The 19,412-nt window shown below is 40.0% G+C and overlaps 1 protein-coding gene across 1 annotated transcript in view; it reads right to left on the bottom strand.

The window, feature by feature from the left end:
• Positions 1-12,034: 12,034 nt before the first annotated feature.
• Positions 12,035-19,412, bottom strand: part of LRRIQ1 (leucine rich repeats and IQ motif containing 1) — a 106,116-nt gene continuing 98,738 nt past the window's right edge. Inside the window, exon 25 of the mRNA XM_057429353.1 lies at positions 12,035-12,601. Coding sequence (XP_057285336.1) covers positions 12,447-12,601 — 155 coding nt within the window. The 3' untranslated portion in view covers positions 12,035-12,446. The remainder of the gene's footprint in view (positions 12,602-19,412) is intronic.

Below are 19,412 nucleotides of genomic sequence, written 5' to 3' on the forward strand. Positions count from 1 at the left end.
CCCCCACGTGACGGAAGAAAAAGTGAAGCTCAAATGAGCGGTTGAAGTATAGGTGCAGTGATGGCCAGGCGGGACTGCCGAGCGCCTTAAAGACCTTTCCTGTGAACCCAGCCAAAGGTGAAGGCCAGTTTAAGTCTAGCTTGTTCCTCGGCGAGCAGCTCCACTTCTTCTTCAGCTGGTTTTTGGTTTGATATTTTCCAGAAGAAAGGGGGGCTAAGTGAGGGATGCTTGTTTCAGCTACAGCAGAGTGGGCATCGTCCCACGAGGGCACAGCCTGCCCTTCTCTGCTATCACTGCTGACACTTCCCATCTCCGTTCCGTTCTCCAGGGTTACCTGCATCTGGCATCAGCCTCGGCGGCGGGAGGCGCAGACCCCTGCCCAGCTGCTGCCCCCCCCCCCCCAACCCCACTACCACCCGCCCCGCAGAGCTGTCTCTGGGGGACTTGGGGTGGTTGGAGTGTTCTCGGGGGTGCTGCTCTGCCTGTCTAATGGGAGGCAGAGGTAGAAGAGGTTCCCGCAAGCTCAGGGAGAAGGGAAGGGCAAGGGGCGAGGAGGGCGAGCTGTGCCAGCCGTGCGCTGCCAGGTGCGGCCGGGTCCGGACGGCCGCTGCCTCTCCCAGGCGAGGGACAGCACCCGGCCCCAGAAGCCGCTACAGGGGGAGGTCCCGTCCCTGGATTTTTCTTGAAGAAGCGGCACGTTTCCTCATTGCACTATTTGGAGCAACGATTGCTCCAGACCCGGGGAAATAGATCCTCTCCCTTCCCCCCGCTGCCTGCATCTCCGTGTGCTGGCGTTTAGGCAGTTTGTTTATAACTATGCCTTAAAAGCACCGAATGCCTTGGGGGAGGGAAAAAGAGAGAGAGGAAAAAAAAAAGAAGGAGCTCTCGGTGTCTTTTAAATGAAAGACACATGCAACGTTGTTGAAGCCTGCAATCACCTTTTATTCCAATAAATGTCCCTCTTTAAAGGCAGCTATTAAACTCCAGGGAAGCCAAGGACAAGGAGCATCTCCAGTGCCCGTATAAACAAACCAACCCCAAGCGTCCCCAACAGCAGCAGGTCTTTTTCCAGGGAGGCTGTAGGGAGCGCCGGTGCCTTCCCGCAGGGACACGCGTGTCCCGCTGGCAGCCAAGAGCCGCCCCTGCTGGCTGCCGCGCACTCCCTCATCTACCCCCCGCCTTGGTCACCCCGACGGGGCTGGCGGTGGAAGCGCCGGACGCGGCTAGGGACCAGGCTCGGGACAGGCTGCGCGTCTTCTATGCTGCTCCCCCTCTCCTTCCCCCCCCCAGATCCGCTGACGAAGAAAGAGCCCTCCTGTAGCATCTTCACCCCCGCAGTGACTCCATTCGCTTCTCGCCCCGGCTTTGCAAAGTGCTCCCCGGCGAATTTACCGACGTGGTTTATACACATGATCTGACAATATCTGAGCATTAAAGGTAGAGAGTGACAGAAATTATACCCGAAGCTTAAAATAAATCTCTCCTCCCCCCCCCGAGAAATAAATAAATAAATAAATAAAATGATAACAAAATAAGTGAGTTGTTCTACATCATTATTACCTCCAGGGGCCAAATTCTGCTCTCATTTAGCTCTGTGCAAAACAGCTGACTTCAAAAGGAAGGAGAGATGTAACCTAGGGGAGAATTGGCGCCACGTATGGCTTTCGTTCCCCTTAAAAGCTTGAAAACAGAAAGCTGACTTCAGCTGACTAAAACCATTTAAAAGGGGTTGGACAGATCCCGGGGAGAAGGCGGCAAAGAAAAAAAAAAATGGAAAGAAAAAAAAAAATCCTGTTCTGAGGTGAGACAGCTTTGAAAAGCATCTTTCTTCGGGGACTGCCTCCCTCCGCCTGGCAGCCCGGTTATTAAGAGCTGCGTGCAGATGTGCCGCTGTGTTTCCAGAGATGAAGTATCTCCTAAACCTTCTGTGGAAGGGTGTTATGTGTGATGGAGAGACGTTTCGTGGCCAGAGGTGGTGTGAAGGAGCTAGCCCCTGCAGTGCATAGTTGCTCCTCGGGGGAAGCCTGTCCCCAGAGATAAGCCGGGCGCGCCCTTCGCCCGCAGGGCTCTCCTGCGGGGAAGGCGGGTTGCCTCCCCCCTCCGCTTCGCATTCCATTCCTTCTGGAGATCGGAAGTTACACACCCGAGAGTAACAATGAGGATCCTGCACAAACCTCAAGCGTCTCGCTGCCGAAAAGGGAACGGATTTAGGGAAAGAAACGCTTGTGTCCCGTTCGGGACCCGCCCGGGAAGAGGCAAACGGCCCCGGGGAGGTTAGGGGGTGTCAGTACGAGATCCCCAGTTGATGATGCTGTGGAGGCTCTGAGTGGCAGTTTCCAGCTGAAACAGTGAGCCTGCGTGTTTGAGAATCTCCACAACAGCTCTCCTCACGTCCTTGCTTTTGTTTAAATAAAATGCGAACGGCGTCTATACGGGCTAGCATCTCTCTTCCGAATGCCCGGGATTCCTCATCCCCCCGTCCCTCCCACCCATTTATAATAGCAGCTTTTAACTACGGATGTCTGGACCGCAGAGAATATATTTTTATTTTTTAATCTGTTTCACATCAACACTTCTCTCCAGAAACGTTACAACACGAAATTTATTTAGGGACTGAATGGGAAGAAATCAGCACTGCCGGGGACTGGGCTAAACGAATTTTGGGGGTCTTATTAGCTTCCCACACTCCAGTTATCCGGGAAAATGGAAGGGGAAGCTATGAGGACGAGAGCTGGGTGTTCCCGCAGGGGGACAGCCTCGCAGCGAGGGGCAGTTGCGAGCTGGCAGCGGGGGAAGACGGGGAGCAATGCGTTTCCTTGGGTGGGATAGGGTACTCCAGCAGCAGCAGGAGAAAGGAGGGTCCGTGAAATACGAAAAGAACTGTCTGTCTCGAAAAACAGGTGCTCAAACGGTTCAGTATTTCCACATATAGAAAAGACTTCTGTTTTCTTGGCTGAGGCTTCACCTCGTTCCTCGTTTCACGTTCAGACCCACAGATTTCATTGAGCTGGGTTCAGGAGTTAGGCTGCAGGGAGACCCTCCTAGAGCCCAGCGCCCCCGCCTCCATCCCCCGGTCCTGGGAACGAGCGACCTGACCCGCGGGAGGCGAAAGAAGGTGTAAAAGATACTCCGCGACTCGCTCCACGTCTCCCTCCCAGCGGAATGTGGCAAATTGCAAATTACAGATTCAAAATCTAGCTTGGCTAAGTTATAATTTTCCAGACATCCTGTTTGTGAGAAGAATCATGTGAAGTATTTTCACTGCCAGCAAACAAAATATGTGCAGTGCATCTCAATGAACACTGAAAGAAGTTGAGTTGGGGGCTTGTTGGACCTTTTCCTTCAGTATCTTAAGCATCACTATCCTAATACCTAAAAGTAACGATTGTGTTTCGGATCTCTGCAGCCAGGCTGCAAAAGGTACTGATCCAAGCCGGCTTTAACTAACTGCTCCTACAGGGGGTTTTTCTTCACCTAGGAAAACAAACAAAACCGGTTCTGGTGTGAGGAGGTATCTCTCCTATTATCCGCTCGGTGGGGAAGCGTTATTTAGCATAATTGTCTGGAGTTACTTTACCCAAAACCTGGGACCCATGTTTTCAGAGATGAGTGAAAGTGTAGGAGCAAATAGACCGTTCTCCTGCTCGGTAGTTTAATGTTAATTCCGCGTGGGCAGGGGACGAGAGCGTTGAGCCCTCTCATCCCGCGCGGGGAAAGCGATGCGTTATTTCTCATTAGGCTGGGCCCGAGCCCGGAGCCTTTCCCAGCCAGGCTAGAGGTTCAGAGGCTCCCAGACTTTGTCCACAAACCAGCCAACACGTAACGACAGCTATCATTTCACGGTTCCTGCAGTTTGGCGCTTTGACAGTTCCTCAGCTGTTTGGGAGGTTTCCTGTGTAACACCTGCCCAGATAAAATAAAGATTTCATCTGCCTTAAAGGCATATTCAGGAGGAAGACAAGAAACCGTGAACGGGAAGGTTCTCTCGTCCCATTCTGCCCGTTGGGGAAGCCGGATTGGTGTCAAAGCTGGACGAAACTCGACAATTTTCTTCTCGCAACACGTAATGGCCCTTCTTAAACCGTCTAAAGTTTCTTTCAACACAAAACGGAGCGAGATAATATTTAGTGTGTGGATTTAATCTTAGCCCCATAGGAAATCTCAGCAGAGATGCTCTGTATAAGTATTAACCTCTTATCTTGATCTAGTTCAAATTATAATGAATCCTACTTACATATGTGCTATACAAACAAATCCTACACGAATTTAATCTATGTTTTATCGGGCTGCTATTGTAGCCCTTTACCAAGTTTAGAAAGAATTTGGAAGTTGGGCCGTGGACTCAAAGTCCCGTGAAGTTTGGCACTGTCAGGAAGACAGATCTGCCTCTAAAGATGCTTCTCGGATCCAACTTCTTTCGCTCCGCAGCTGGAATAAGAGTAGGTTAGAGTAGGCTGCGGGTTTCCACACGGGACCGTAGGAGAGGCAGGCAGAGCCCTTTTTTCCACTCAGCCGGGGATGGCTCCGCTCCACCCGCCTTGGCGGGGGACAACCCTGGTGGCTAAGCCGAGCGGGCAGGGACTCCTGCAGCGGGGTCTGCCCTCTGAACGCCAAACCCACCCCCTCCCCGGCTCCGCCGTGCTTTCCAACAAATTATAGAGACACACGCAAGGCGAGCTACAAACAGAGCAAAGAAACAGATGCCTTAGGATCAAAATCCAAACGCCAAAACCCTCACTAGTAGGTTACACAGTGTGTCACGGGTGAACATTTGCTTCTCCCCTCTCCCCGGGAGTTAATTTACCCCAGAGGAGGTTATTCAGAGTTTTAAGTGTAGAAGTATAACTAAGTAAAGCTGGCTTGCTTTCTTCCTTTACCAGCGACTCCTTCTCGCTCTCTCACGCCGAACTGGCTGGGAGCTGGCTGCGGAGTGCTGAGCATCAGCGCACCTCTGCGAAGGAGCAAACCAAAAGCAAAGCCCTCCTTGGCGAGACACACGTCTTCCCTGCTGGGAACTTGATTAATATTAGGACCAATCTGAAAATATACGAGTTACATTACCGGAGCGACCCCAAGGCTCTGAATATATCGAGGGGCCTGGAGAGTGTGTGCGGGGGCTGCCTTGTCATCTCAGATTAATTAATTTTTTCTAAGGCATGAAATATGGGTCGACATTCTGGTTTCTAAGCACGAAGCTAAAGGAAGGTGTGAGACAGAAGGGACAGGGGCTGAAAAATAGATCCCTGTTCAAGCTAGAGGCACTAACAAACGGATGCATTGAGCTGCTTTGACAGGGACTGCCGATTTCCAAGGCTAGCTCGTTTGAAAGAACCTTTTTTTCCCACCCCTTTTTTAATGTGATGTGTGCTTGATCAGATTAAAAATGTGTAGTTCAGCGATGCTGAAAGCCACAGAGCAATTTTACCCCGGTCTTTCAGCAACCAGCTCTGTACAGTCTCAGCCTTATTTTGTCCTTTGCTGAGAACTGCCCCTACCTTCTGAAACGCAAGCCTGAATTAAGGAACATCTATCCCCCAGTCTTTAGACTTTCTCCCCTTCCTACCGAGGACGGCTAGATGAATACAGAAAAGGACTTAGTGGTTAACCGATACGCTGCTAATATTTCATCCACAGGCCTCCTCCTCTTCCTCCCCTTTTAAAAATTGAGCTCTTGGAAAAACAACATATTTTAAGCTTTCCACACAAATATTGATATTGGCAAATAAAGCCAGCCCCCAGACTATGGTTAGAGACAGTCTTCTTTTTGTTTCTACCCCGGGAAATCAAAATTAATCCACTGTATTACAAATTGCCTCAGAATATTTCACTTTTCCTGACAAAAAGCGTACCTGGCATATGTCGCCGAGAGAGTGGGACCTTTTCCCCAGCACGTTTGTGCGGTGGCTGTTTCTAGGGGGTACCAGGCAGCGGTGAGCGCTGGGGAGAGGACCTGACACAGCAGGAAAGTCCCTTCTTTGCGCCTGCGTTTGTGCTGGGGCAAGGGAGGTGGTTTCAAGTGATCAGGTAAAGTAGAGGTGATGCAAGCGTGAAGCTTCGCCTCGTCTGCCTGCCAGGAGAGAGCAGGTCGCCCTCCAGACCACTTGCCACCACAGCCAGAGAATCCGTCCCGAGAAGCCGGGTGGAGGCTCCGAGTTTAACCTAGCAGATGAACAGGCTGCACATCACCGTAACACAATAACATCCCAAGGCATTACCTGCAACTCAAAGCGAATGAAAACAGCATCAACATGAAGGAGCTCCATAAAATGCAGCTCTTTGCTTTTTTTTTTGTTTGTTTGTTTGCTTGTTTTTATTTGATTTTTTTTTCCAGGCTGAAGTCGCAGAGAAATCAATGGGGCTGAACCCGCAATGGAGATTGAAGCCGTTGCACGTAAAAATGTGAAACGACAGTGTACAACGACTTAATACCCCCAGATCGTTCTGTGACCCCCCACCCCGGGGAGAGGTAAGGGGGATGGGGGTGGGTATGGTGCGGAGCCGCGGTGGTTTGCACGGGAGCCGCAAATTAGGGGTAAACTGCGACGGAAGAGAAAAAGCCACCAGAAATTACCACTTATTGGGACTGGGTGGTCTATGTATCCTCTCCTTCTCTCTTGTCACTCCAGCCGTGCTATTTTATTCCCCGCGGCACCCCCTTTTCTCTCATATTAAGGAAATTGTCGTTTAATTGCTGTAGAACTGTATTAAATCGCGTGAATGGCAACATATTAGGCAAATTAGAGCTACGTTTACAGCTGACTTGCCTTCTTGCAATGAATAACCCCTCGAATCCCCTACACACAGTGATGGTGGCAGAAAACGTGATTTTGAAAGGACAGTCCTCATCTAATGACCAGAATGTGGCAGGAAGACAGAACCTATTTTATGGTTTTACATTCTCTTTTCAGAGCGTGTCTCATAAGCACAGAAAATTAAGCTGACTTAAAGTAGAGGCATTTATCGTTTATTAGAATTTTAACTAAATAGCTATCACAATCTCTCCTAAAGAGCTATTTGTACCTCAGGATATCTGTTGTGCACATTGACTGTGTCTCAGCTCAGTGATGGTACTTATTTGCATTCAGGTATGAAGTAGTGCCTCACTAAAAAAATAAAGCTAACCTCTAGTTTCTTTCAAATCGACTAAGCAACTAACAAAATGTTGCTAACTCAAAAAAAAAAAAAAATCTATCTATCAAACAAGCAAAGACTGGGAGAGGAACAAATGCTAGTCCTTGGCAGCGATGTATGTGCTAACCTGTTGTGTCATCATCTATGTCACTAAAATTATGAAGCAAGTCCATCTGTGTTCATAATGAACAATCCATTCGTCCAGCTGCCCTGCAAAGAATAGTGTAGTTCATAATGTCATCCATTTCAAATTCCAGTCCTTGTAAAGATGGCCAGTCTGTGGCAGTTACACAATATTTTTAGTGAAAATATCTGAACACCCATTTGCCATCATGGAACTTCATGAATGCCTCTCCAGCAGGGATTTTAGAGCTTGAAAACCCTCAGCACAACTTGGCCTCCAGAAGTGCCTTGAGGATGGATCCAAACACATGTAGTCAGGACTTTTCTGACCACCTTTGCCTTTAAAACCAGGGAAGCAGCTCTCCACAATACTCAACAGCTGCTTTAGACTGACCTAGATGGTTACTTGCAGGCCAAACTTATGGCTCTTGCCCTACTCTGGCACATTTTTCTGCCTCTGTGAGAAGAAACAGGTGTTCCATTCTTACTTAACCACAGCTACATCCATGATGAGTTGGCATCTCCCTTTGATATCTGTATCATCTATATCTATACATATATATACATTATATCTATATATCTATATCTAATCTATAATCTATATCTATCTATGTCTATATCATCTACCTATATCTCACATGAGCTTTAATGAGCGCTGCAGTATTTCACCGTGGGCCAAGATTTCAATTCCCTAAGACCTTATGCAATGATGAGATCGGCCATTGACTGTGATTTGTCTGCTTTCCACAGGCTACTGGTCAAAGCTCCTATGTTTTCACAAGTCCTATAAAAATAAAATTAGTTAATTCATTTTTCACTTATGGCTGTAAAAAGAAATAAACAAAATAAAGTTTACTGCTGTCTTTTCTTTCTCCTTTCCCTCCCCTCCCTTCCAGCTAGTACAGATAAGTACAAACAGCTTGGATCTCAGAAGTGATATCAGGCTACTCAATCTATAATATGGTTGAGTTTCTTTCCTAACTTTTTTGGGCCATGTGGTAATAGCTACTTTTTGTATGTTTTTCTAATTAAAGAAAAGCACATTAAGAGAGTGCAGTGTCACAGAATATTAGCCTAGCTTCTGCTAATGCTAGCACGAATAATTTCAGTGTGTATCAAGAAAAGACTCTGTCTCCACAAATTTACATTGCCATTATTATAATCGGAGAACAAGTTTTATGAGGAATAGCTGAGGGAACTGGATTTGTTTAGTCTGGAGGAGAAAAGGCTCAGGGGGGGCCTTATCACTCTCTACAACTACCTGAAAGGAGGTTGTAGTGAGGTGGGGATCAGTCTCTTTTCCCAAGTAACAAGTGATAGAACAAGAGGTAACAGCCTCAAGTTGCACCAGGGGAGGTTTAGATTAGATATTAGGAAAAATTTCTTCACTGAGAGGGTGAACAGGCATTGGAACAGGCTGTCCAGAAAAGTGGTGGAATCACCATCCCTGGAAATGTTAAAAAAAAGTGTAAATGTCACAGTTTGGTGGTTGACTTGGCAATCCTGGGGTACAGGTTGGACTTGATCTTAAAGGTCTTTTCCAACCTAGTTGATTCTATGATTCTATATGAAGCCAAAACAAAAGTGTATTCCTCAGAGTTCCTAGTGGGAGACCAAGTGGCAGTTTTTCACCCATGTGTCTGAGGCCAGATTTGGACACCACCTGTGACGTGTTTAAAAAATGTGAACAGTGTGTATAGCAGACACTTCTTTAATGAATGCATGTTTGAATAATAGGTTATTAATAATTATTTATAAGTCAAAATGTGACACTAACTCACCCTACACCAAAGCAATATCTATGCTATAGATACGTGGGCTACCTGCAATTTACAGATCTGTTAAAACAATAAATCTGAGCAACATTTTTTTTTGATTCAGCAAGGTTACTGTTAAAGAGTGTCTTAACATGTAAGTAGGAAAATCTGCCCGTTATTCAGTGAGAAACACTTCCTTAGGCTGTTTTCTCATTAGGGTGTTTTCTCATTCAGGTTTGGGTAATCTGAGCACCATTAACACCTCTTTCTCATTCAGAACATTCATTTTGGGGAACACTTTTTTTCTGTTGCAGGAGATAATGATGATCCTAACACCACCGTTTAAAGACCAAGGGTTTAAGGAATTGCTGTGCAGACCTTTAGGTAAGTTGTACAGGAAAAGACACTCCCGGGATCCAACCAGGAGAGCTGCAAAAAGCTTTTCAATTCGATTTAGCGAATGACACTCATCAAAGCATCAATGCATAAATGCACCTGGGTTGTTTTATTCTTAATTTTGAATGAAGACTTTTCTACATTTATGAGAAGGGTGCTTCATACATTTGAGAAGTATTTTTTAAAGAGCTTATTCCCATGAAGTCCCTCCTGCTTCATGTTAAAGGATCTACAGGGAACAGAAAAAAAAAATACTGAAATGACGCTAGTGAGAGCTCTGGAGCACCACAAAGGCAGTAGCACATCTAGAAACATGTAGTTTAGGGGCTTTGTGGTGTAGGTTTTGATGGGCTGTCACTGTTACTCACAGCCACTCCACCATCAGAACAGATTGCCAGAGAAATATAATTTTAAGAATATGTTCTTGTCCTAAATGGAATTGCTCTGTTGGGGGGTATTGATGGGGGGGATAAAGAAAAGAAGGGAAAAGAAAAAGAGAAAAAGAAAATTAAGAAGGAAAAAGAGAGAATGAAAAGAAAACCCAAGAAAAACAAAGAAACCATGAAACACCTTTCTGCTTTGCAGAATAGGGCTTGAAAAATTCATGTCATAAATACATCACCCTGTGCAACATTCGCATTACCTCTGACATTACATACTATAAGATGTGACTATGAACAGCAGACATTTGCCCAGATTTACGGTTGCTTCATCTTGTTCCTCAAAGGAATAAGGTCTATCTGTCTGCTACCTTGAACAGAAGTTGCACCTTGCACATTTATCCATATTTGACTAGACACACTCTACTTTCAACACTGCAATTCTTAAAAAAATGAGTTGGATACAATAAGACATCAACCTTCTACACATCTCAATATCACGTAATGAAAACAGCAACATGTTTTGGCATGCTTTATAACTTAATTTCTGTTGGGTATGGTAGTTAATCTATGCATAACAATATCAACTTATGGAACAGCAGACTAGTATACTAATGAACCTGAAAGAGCATGTTAGTGAATATAGTTAGTTTCTTAAATTGTACATTAAAAAGCTACTATTTTGTCTTTTCAAAACGAAATGTTTTTTAAAACGTTGCCAAAACATTTTATTTAGGCTTGGAGGTATTTCTCATTTAGAAACACCTGGAAAGCAAAAGAGATCAGGTATGAAGACTTTTACGCAGTTGATCTTTTTGTAGATATAAAGGTAGATATAGATGATAGAGATGCAGACAGATTTACAAAATATGAAATACAATTCTCTTATTTACAGTTGTGATGATGTGCAGTATGTTATGGACACTCTAGGCAAACAGAATAATCTGCAAGAAGTTCTAAACTGTGAACTGCTTGATTTTGCATTTTGATCTCCAATTAACACCTGTAATGGTGGAGAATGTATTTACTGACTGCACTGCCACAGATAGTGGCAGGCATTTTGAACTAACAAAGTTTTCCCTACAAAACTTATATCCTTGATAATACAATTGAAATTATAAAGAAAAAGGTCCAGTCTTCGGTGGTGACATTTAAAAGTCATTATACAGCAGATATGGAAATCAATGTTAACGCTTGCAACATACATTGGGAAACTAACTAGATAACACAAGCACCTAGTGATATTTTATACCCTGCTGACAACCACAGCATTTCTATAGCCAGGCTGAGCAGTCTTCTGTGACCATCCTTCTTCAGAAACGTAGAGAAATCTTTTCTGAAGTAGGCTGCACTGACTTTTCAAAAGTAAAATGTTAAACATGTAAAAAAAGTAAAATGTTAAAAACCCCTAAACTCAGCACAATGATTCAAATGAGGTTTTCCATGAGGTCAACCATCTTTTTATATGAACGTAAATGCGAGTATTCACAAAAATGAGATAACTGTTTCAATCCAAAGTCATATGTATGTTAGCATAAAAAGCACCTCACAAATAATGTCATATTTAAGTACATATTTAAAAAAGCCACAGCATTAGAATTTATATTTTTCTCTGACCAAAGTTTCAGGCTCCATTAACCTCCCCACTTCTCTCAATCTGTTGCAGGTTGAGGCTTCACAATTTTACAGAAGATAGAGGAGATACCAAAGACAGACTTCTCTCGATCCAATTAGCAACTTCTACCCTCAAAGTAGAAAACATTAAAATAATGTTAGGCTTTGAAATCAAAGAGCATTTTCTGTCCTGTATGTTGATGGACAAAGCATTCAGTAGAAGTAATGAGTCAGATACCCATACACAGTTGATACAGCATTTCTTTTCTTTCTCTACATCTTGTTGTACCACAAAACTTTCACACAGATCTGAAGGCGTCTGGCTACATGAACAAAGAAAGTTGGGTTAACAGCGTCATGTAGGTGTAATGTTATATTACCCCAGAACAAAATGAGAACTTACTTAGTAAATTTATTTTTTTCTTTAAGCCGCTATGAAAATGTTAGAAGTCTTTGAAAGCATAAGACTATAAACAGGTTGCTTTAGCATATTATGACCATAATTTAGCTCTAGAGCCTTATCATATTACTAAAATAAAAAGATGAGCTTATCTCTACCATTTGTAGATAGCTGTGAATTTTTGCCACTTCAGAGAAATATTCTAAACAGGCTTTTCTAAGAATGGCATTGCTCACAACAGTTTGCAAACATGTATTTTATTTGTGAGAAAATGAGAATTCACTGTTTTGATATGTGACGTATATCACATGAGCATGAATCATTATTAAATTTGCACATCTCAACCAGTTGTTATAAGCAAGCCTAAACGCATTCACTGTACAACAGTAGGGTTAATCAGCTCTGCATTCTACACAACATGAACATACAAGTAATTGAAAACACAAACTATGATAACTTACTGACAGGTATAAAATACTTTGACCAAAACAAAACCAACCCAAACCACTGAAACCATGTATAACAAAAAAAGTCAAATGTAGTCAATTGAAACTCTTTATATTGGTACTAAATGAGAATCCAAAAATTAATATTCATAGGCTTAAAGAGAAACATCTCTCCGTATGCCCTCCATGTTGGATTAAATCAACTAGTTAAATTATCTCCAATATTTTTAAGCTTCGTCCTTTTTTTGCCTGCTCCCCATCCTCCGCTGAACTGCACTGGATGGTCTCGAAATGATATCCGCTGTTCACGAGATGGACCCAAACAAGATTTTTCTGGAGTAGGTATATTCTTTTCTAGGCAATAAATAGACACATGAAATTAAAAACCAAACAAAACTCCCTAAATTTCACTGCATCATAATCTTTTTAAGATAATAATACACATTAATATGTCTAATTTGATAGCACATTATTGCTCACTGTTTTAAAAGTGATACAAGTATTTTCACAAGATAGTACTTTTTTAAGAACAATCTCCTTGTCAAAATAGGCAGTAAAATTACTACACAAAATGATATAAAAGTGCCACTGTCCATTTTAAGCATATTTTAAACACATACACAGATACTCAGTGCCTTTGACATAGAAACTAGTAATGTCATCCATCCTTCAAGTGAATGGAGAATTAGTTCATAACATACATCTAATTAACAAGTTCTTCTTTAACTATATTAGAACAAATATAAGAGGATTATTTTTTTTTTCAAACCCAGGAATACTTAAATTTGATGCTGAATGGTGCCACAGCAAATATAAACACACATCAAATTAAGTGAAATAATCACTTTCATAGTCATGCATACAGATGCTTGAGTAATTTAGTTTCTACAAAATACTTAATTATTTAAATAAAATAACCAGTATACCCAAGAAAAAGTTATGATTTTTATTTTATAAAAAACATTGCTTTACAGATGGAAATACCTTTCTAAGACATCTGTAAGAAAGATAGTATCTGTGGAAGACAAACTGTGAAAGCGAATGATACGATATTCACAGTAGAACAGGGTTTTTTACATATCTATATATATCTAAAATGAGCACACTTAGCTTATCAAATAAAAATTTTACAACCATATTTTTGCCACCTATTGAAGCAAAAGCTTACTAATTGCATATTTTTAGCATTTTTGATATTTCAAATTTTTAGTACTGCTCAATAGCAAAAATATTTTTTTCACAATAAATAGTCCCCAAAATTAAAAGCTTAAATCATATGGCTGTATATAATTCTATTTATTAATAGAAAAAACATAGTTATACATTTCAAACAGGAAGAACACCTTTGTTTTCTCATGGATGCTTTTCCGTAGTCTTCTAGATCTAAATGTCAGGAGCTTTTCCCAGCCTACACTTCCCTTTTCCATGTACCCCCTTTAATTTAAAAGCTGCTTTATGAGGTTGAAAACATTGTTAAACAACAAAAACGATAAAAAATAAATAAAAGGAAATAGGTATTGCATGTTCAGACTGGAAACAAAGTTTGGGGCTAATTTATGCTTGAGACTGACTTTCTCATGTACTCATCTTCAAGATTGTATCAATGATAAAGACAACATAACATTTATTTCTATATTTCAACAAAACAAATATTTGTTATTATATTCTTTTAAAACCAGAATAAATACAAATGACAGAACAAAAAACATCAGTAACAATAAATTTGAAAATCAGTTTAGAAGTGATAGCATTAATGTGGCAAAACAGGAAGTGAATCTCATCCTAACTGCCTAACCTGGATTATTTCCGGACTAATAACCTCACATGTTTATAAATTTCTCTGTACTGATAGATATCATTTTCACAATGGATTTTAGAAATTTGCAGGTTTTCTGACTTTCCACTTATAACTATACAGAATCCATTGTAAGGGATATTTTGTCTTCGCATTGCTATGAAACGCATATTATTATTACAGAAAAACAAAATCCCCAAAGACTTGCCATATTTTTTTGCAAGAAACTTGTGAAAAGTCTTCATAAATTACTCATATAACCTTTTATTTTGGCAGAATAACAGCCACATCTGTCATAGCATGAATTCTTCTTGTCTAAACTTCAGACTCAATTGCAACTCATTTTTGCATTCTTTAGATGGCAACACAGTCAAATATCTTGTGAGCAAAATGTAATAACTTACTAACTTTGAGTGAATATAAACTGCCCGAACAAAACAAGGTTTTAGATGTCTGTGATGTCTGGGCCTCAGTAAGAGAGCAGGACACCTTCCTCAGCCTGAAGGTATTTTTGCAAAATGTCAGGTACTCTAAAGGTGTAGACTCTGCTCCCTTGAATGCAGGTTAATAAATCAGAAGCTATCCCAGATTATGAAAGGCACAGGTCCCTTTTTCTTTATCTATCCTGAAGTGTTGATTATATTTCCTAGGGTCTACTTTAAAATTTGCTAAACACTAGTGACCTAGAAAGATAGGATTAAAGCATAGACTACTCTGTATTCTTTCTTTCCGTTCTTCATAAAGTTCTCGGCACTGTCAGCCAAATAAAATAAAACCACTATAGGGAATGACCAACTATATCTACAAGACAAGTTTGTTGTAAACCACTGTAAATCACTTCCCTTTTATGTCCCATCTTCCCATCTTTGAAATGAGCATAATTATGCTTGCATATCTGATATAGCACCTTTTATATCTAGTATATAGTACTAAGAGGTGGGTATTATTATCAATGTTGCTGTTCTGGTGACCAGTCTAACTGTAGTGAAGAAAACCAGAACTGGCATAGAGATCCAACTGCCTATTCCCTGAAGAAGAATTCTCAAAGATATGAGTTAGACCTGTATATAAGCATAGTGAGGTTTGCTTACTCCTATTCATATTATACCTAATTCTCAAATATTATACTTAAACTGCTAGTGGCTTAAATGGTAATTATGATTGAAAACAGAACAAAAAAAAAAAAAGAAAATACAGGAATGGAATGCATTGCAAATTAGGACTTGCTTGATTTATCATACATGCCCACAATTACTATGCTTATTTTTAATTCATGTCTTTTGCAATTTCAGTGAAACTCTTGGTATGAACATTCTTGCAGTAAAGTAAGAACAGCTTTGAACTTAAGTGTAAATAAAATATCTAGGTAGGGTCTTGTAAGAAGTAAAGATACCATATACAAATTGAAACTAAAACACAGTTACTTGGTGTCAATACCTGTATTTACAATAGGCTTTCTGATTCTACATTATTATTCAAATGGGCAATTTTTTTTCCTTCAGAAATATTCAATAAAGACAGTTCCATTAGCAAATGATTAGAGTTTTCTCAAGATTAAGTAGATGACAGAAGACTAGAGACTCTGGTAAGGGATGACAATGCCATGCTGAATTAGTTCAAAGAAACTAGAACACTTAGAAATGTTCTTTTAAAATACAGTCTTATTTTTCTTAAAGAAAAAACCCAAAACAAAAACAAAAAACCCAACTGAAACCAACCAACCAACCAAAAAAACCCAACCAAAACCAAAAAACAAAAAACCCCAAACCAAACCAAACCAAAAGTGCTTATTATATTTGTTTCATTTATATTTGTTACCATTACTTATATTTATTATGCTTTACTTCTCCTTGGACATGAGTATGTTTATGCCTGCTCAGGGGAAGTTATGCAATTTTATTGCTTTATGGGACCTTTTTTATTTTAAGAACAAGGGAGAAAGTAATAAAAAGTGGAGTGGATATTTAGTTCAATGTACAGAAATAAATAAAGCAAAGATTCACCAGAAAACAATAACTGCATTTTGCATTTTTTTTTAAATGTTCTACTGATCATGTACTTGAAGTGCTTCAAGATCAATATTGAGGTATTATTAAAATGTAAAATATCTGCATCTGTTCTTTTAACTGTTCTTTGGGGTGCACTTTATTTGAAAGTCTTACTTTGCACCTCTATATTTTTTTAAAGGGAGATCTTATATTTTTCCCTCACTGCATTACTAATAATGTAAACAGTTTTTCCAGCCAGCTTGGATTTGCAATACCTTCATTTACCCCTAAACTGTAATGTGTCTTGCAAATGAACAGTTCATGTATTAGCAAATAGGAGTGAATAAAAATAACTGCTATCAGAACTTTTTAACTGGAAAAATAAAAGGTGATATCTACAGTTATATTTTGCCATCAATGTAAAGATATTTGTAAGGTATATATGTCATTAATATGTGCACATACACACACAGATTGGCATGTGTTTATTTGTAATTTATGAGTAATTTTAAGCATGACCATGATATTTTCTTTTCATGTTATGTTCCATGAGTGTGTTTGAAGTGGGACTTACCCAAAGGCAACAACAGAAAGATTCACATTGTTTCAAGATATAAGTATCTTAACGAAGTATAAAGTAGACCTATTAAAACTACTGATTTTTTATTTTATAAAGTACTGATATTTTTTATAACAATAATAGGAATAATAGCAATAATACTAACAGTAACAGTAGTAATGTTAATAAAGCAGGTCTCCCTGTCTGTGTCAGAGGGGTTGGAACTAGATGACCTTAAGGTCATTTCCAATCCTAAGTGTTCCATGATTCTATGGTTCTATGATTCTATAATAGCAATAACTTTTACCATTACTGGTACTGGAATTAAATAGAACCTGGTGAGTGTATTAAGTACAATTTTACATGATATACAGTTATTCTAATACCCCCTCATATGGAAACAAAATCTTAGCCAAGAAAAGCAATTTAACTTCTCCTATCCCAAATCAGGCTTGGAAGACAGGCTGTAACAGTTATTTACTGTACTTTCATTTAATTGTAGCATTGCCTGTGTGAAGCTCCAGTATAGTTTGAGAGATTTTCAGGTGCCTGTATATATCAAATAACCATTTCTTTTGAGTATGTGTTGAAAGCTTGTCTTGGGTTAAGCTCACATGCTTCTATTTCCAAGCAGTCACTTTTCTGTTGTTTAATCTGTTTTCTGCTATTGATTTGTTCTGGTCTTTTTTGGTTAAAGCCTGGGTCTTTTAACAAATGTCAAGGTTTACATATCCCCTGTTTTGATAAGTAATGCAATATGTAAAATGCTTTGAATGAAATTCTTGGTGTCCAAGAAGAAAAGCTTTGTTAAACAGGCTATGATGGACACTTTATGATGTATAGTAGACGTCATAGGGCATTTATCGATCCACCTAACATTGTGTGTCTGGAGATATAATTTATTTCAAAGTCCTTACCATATTGTATTACTTAAGTGCAAATACAGCATAAGAAGGCATGGAGAAAACACTTCAACATTTTAATGAAAGTGACCAGAACAAATCCATAGCAGCAAAGCATTTACAACAATTTAAGCTCTGAAAAGAAGCTAGGTTCAGCAGGTCTGTGAAAAATGTAAATGCTACAATCTCAGAAAAGTTAATTTTTAATAATGTTACTTATGAGTATATTGAAAGTGGATCAAACATGTTTTTTTAGTTGCATTATTTCCATCAAAACAAAAATGTATTGCAATTTTACATTAAATTTTGTATTTCATATATATTTGTACAGCCTTGAGAAGGAGCATCATATATGAAATCCCATGCAATATGCAAAGATATATCTCTTTTCTGTATGGAGATTTGAAGATAAAACATACTTATGATTTCCTTTTTTTTTTTTGCAAGCAAATGATTAATTTTCTCTGCAAATCTCCTTGACTTCAAGTTGGTAGGACTAGAGACTAATCTTAAAATTTTATAGAAACAATGAACTTAAATATCTTTAGTCACTGAATACTGATGCTGTTTTGACTAGATCTTGCTGACAAATACTTAAATGTGACTGAGTTACATGAAGGAATTCAGACAGATAAACATTTACAAACATTTGCAAGAATAAGTTATAAAATTTATTAATTGCCATTCTGAGCACTTAAAATAATAAACATAATGCTCAAATAAGTTCCTGTGAATTATAACATTTTCCTAACTATGAACATGATTTTAAGCACTGTTGGTTGTTAAAGCCAAACATTTATTTATTTATTTATTTATTTTTCAGCTCCTTATCCATTTATCAAATTTTGACCATTTAGGTTGAAATTTTACACACTGAGTATATGCCTTTGGATGAAGTTTTCTGAAAGGTCAGTCACTTCTAAGAAAATATGTGAAACATTTATGTTCCCCTTTTCACAGAAGACTTTAAGTCTGCCAAGTAATAGAGACTTGCTGTTAGGATCTGTCCAAATTTGGATAAAGTATATACAAACTGAAGTTTCTACATGATTAGAGGACAAGGTCTTGATTTTTTTGGGCTTTATTCCCTAAAATATCAGTCAGCATGGAAACATGCTTTACCATGATGTTACACAGAGCTAAGCAAGACTATGGCTAAAAATAATGTTGAAGATCATGCTAGGTCAGGGAACTTAAGAGTCTGACTGTTTTATGCTTTCTGTGGCAGATGTAGCCTAACTATGGAATGGACAAGAACTAAAGATCCCATAGGACGGAAATTGAGAGAAGAGGTAGGGGGCTGGAATTGAAACCTGAAAGAGAAATGAGACTGACTTGGAGTTAAGAGAGAAACTGACTAAGGAGAAACTAAGTGAAAGTTAGTTTCTCTAACTCAGTTTCTTAGTTAGAGAAACTAAGGCTAACTTGGTACACAGTACCCTGGCATAGATGGCACAAGAGACTCGAATGACTTGGCACACAGACTGACACTGAGAGCAGAGAGAAAATATGGGAAAGAAGAAAGTTGTGAATTGGCAAATGGGGACCGAAAAAGAATAAAAGACATGGATTAAGTGTCACTAGATGGGCCCTAACTCTCAGAATAATTTTAAAAAAGTGAAAATACAGGTGATGATAAGAAATGATACACAGAATAAGTACATTAAGAGTCTGGGCTCAAGATCTGTCTAAATAGTACACTAAACCAGGCCAAATTTGGAGGAAGGTCAAACTAGGAGATGGTGAATCTGAGCAATACTGGCAAGGAATATGTGGATACAAGAAGGAATGGAGAGACTGAGGAAAAAGGTAATCAGAGAAGGATCTGTGGAAAGAAACACAAGACTTGGTGACTGTGTGAAGGAAGCCTAAGAGTGGATGGGAGAGGAGGATGATGCTGGAGTAAGAAGTTTGAGGAGCA

This window comes from Pezoporus wallicus, unplaced genomic scaffold (assembly GCF_028554395.1).
Source record: "Pezoporus wallicus isolate ANWC-B61680 ecotype Strahan unplaced genomic scaffold, APGP_CSIRO_Pwel_v1 contig_5069, whole genome shotgun sequence".
NCBI classification, from domain to species: Eukaryota; Metazoa; Chordata; class Aves; order Psittaciformes; family Psittacidae; genus Pezoporus; species Pezoporus wallicus.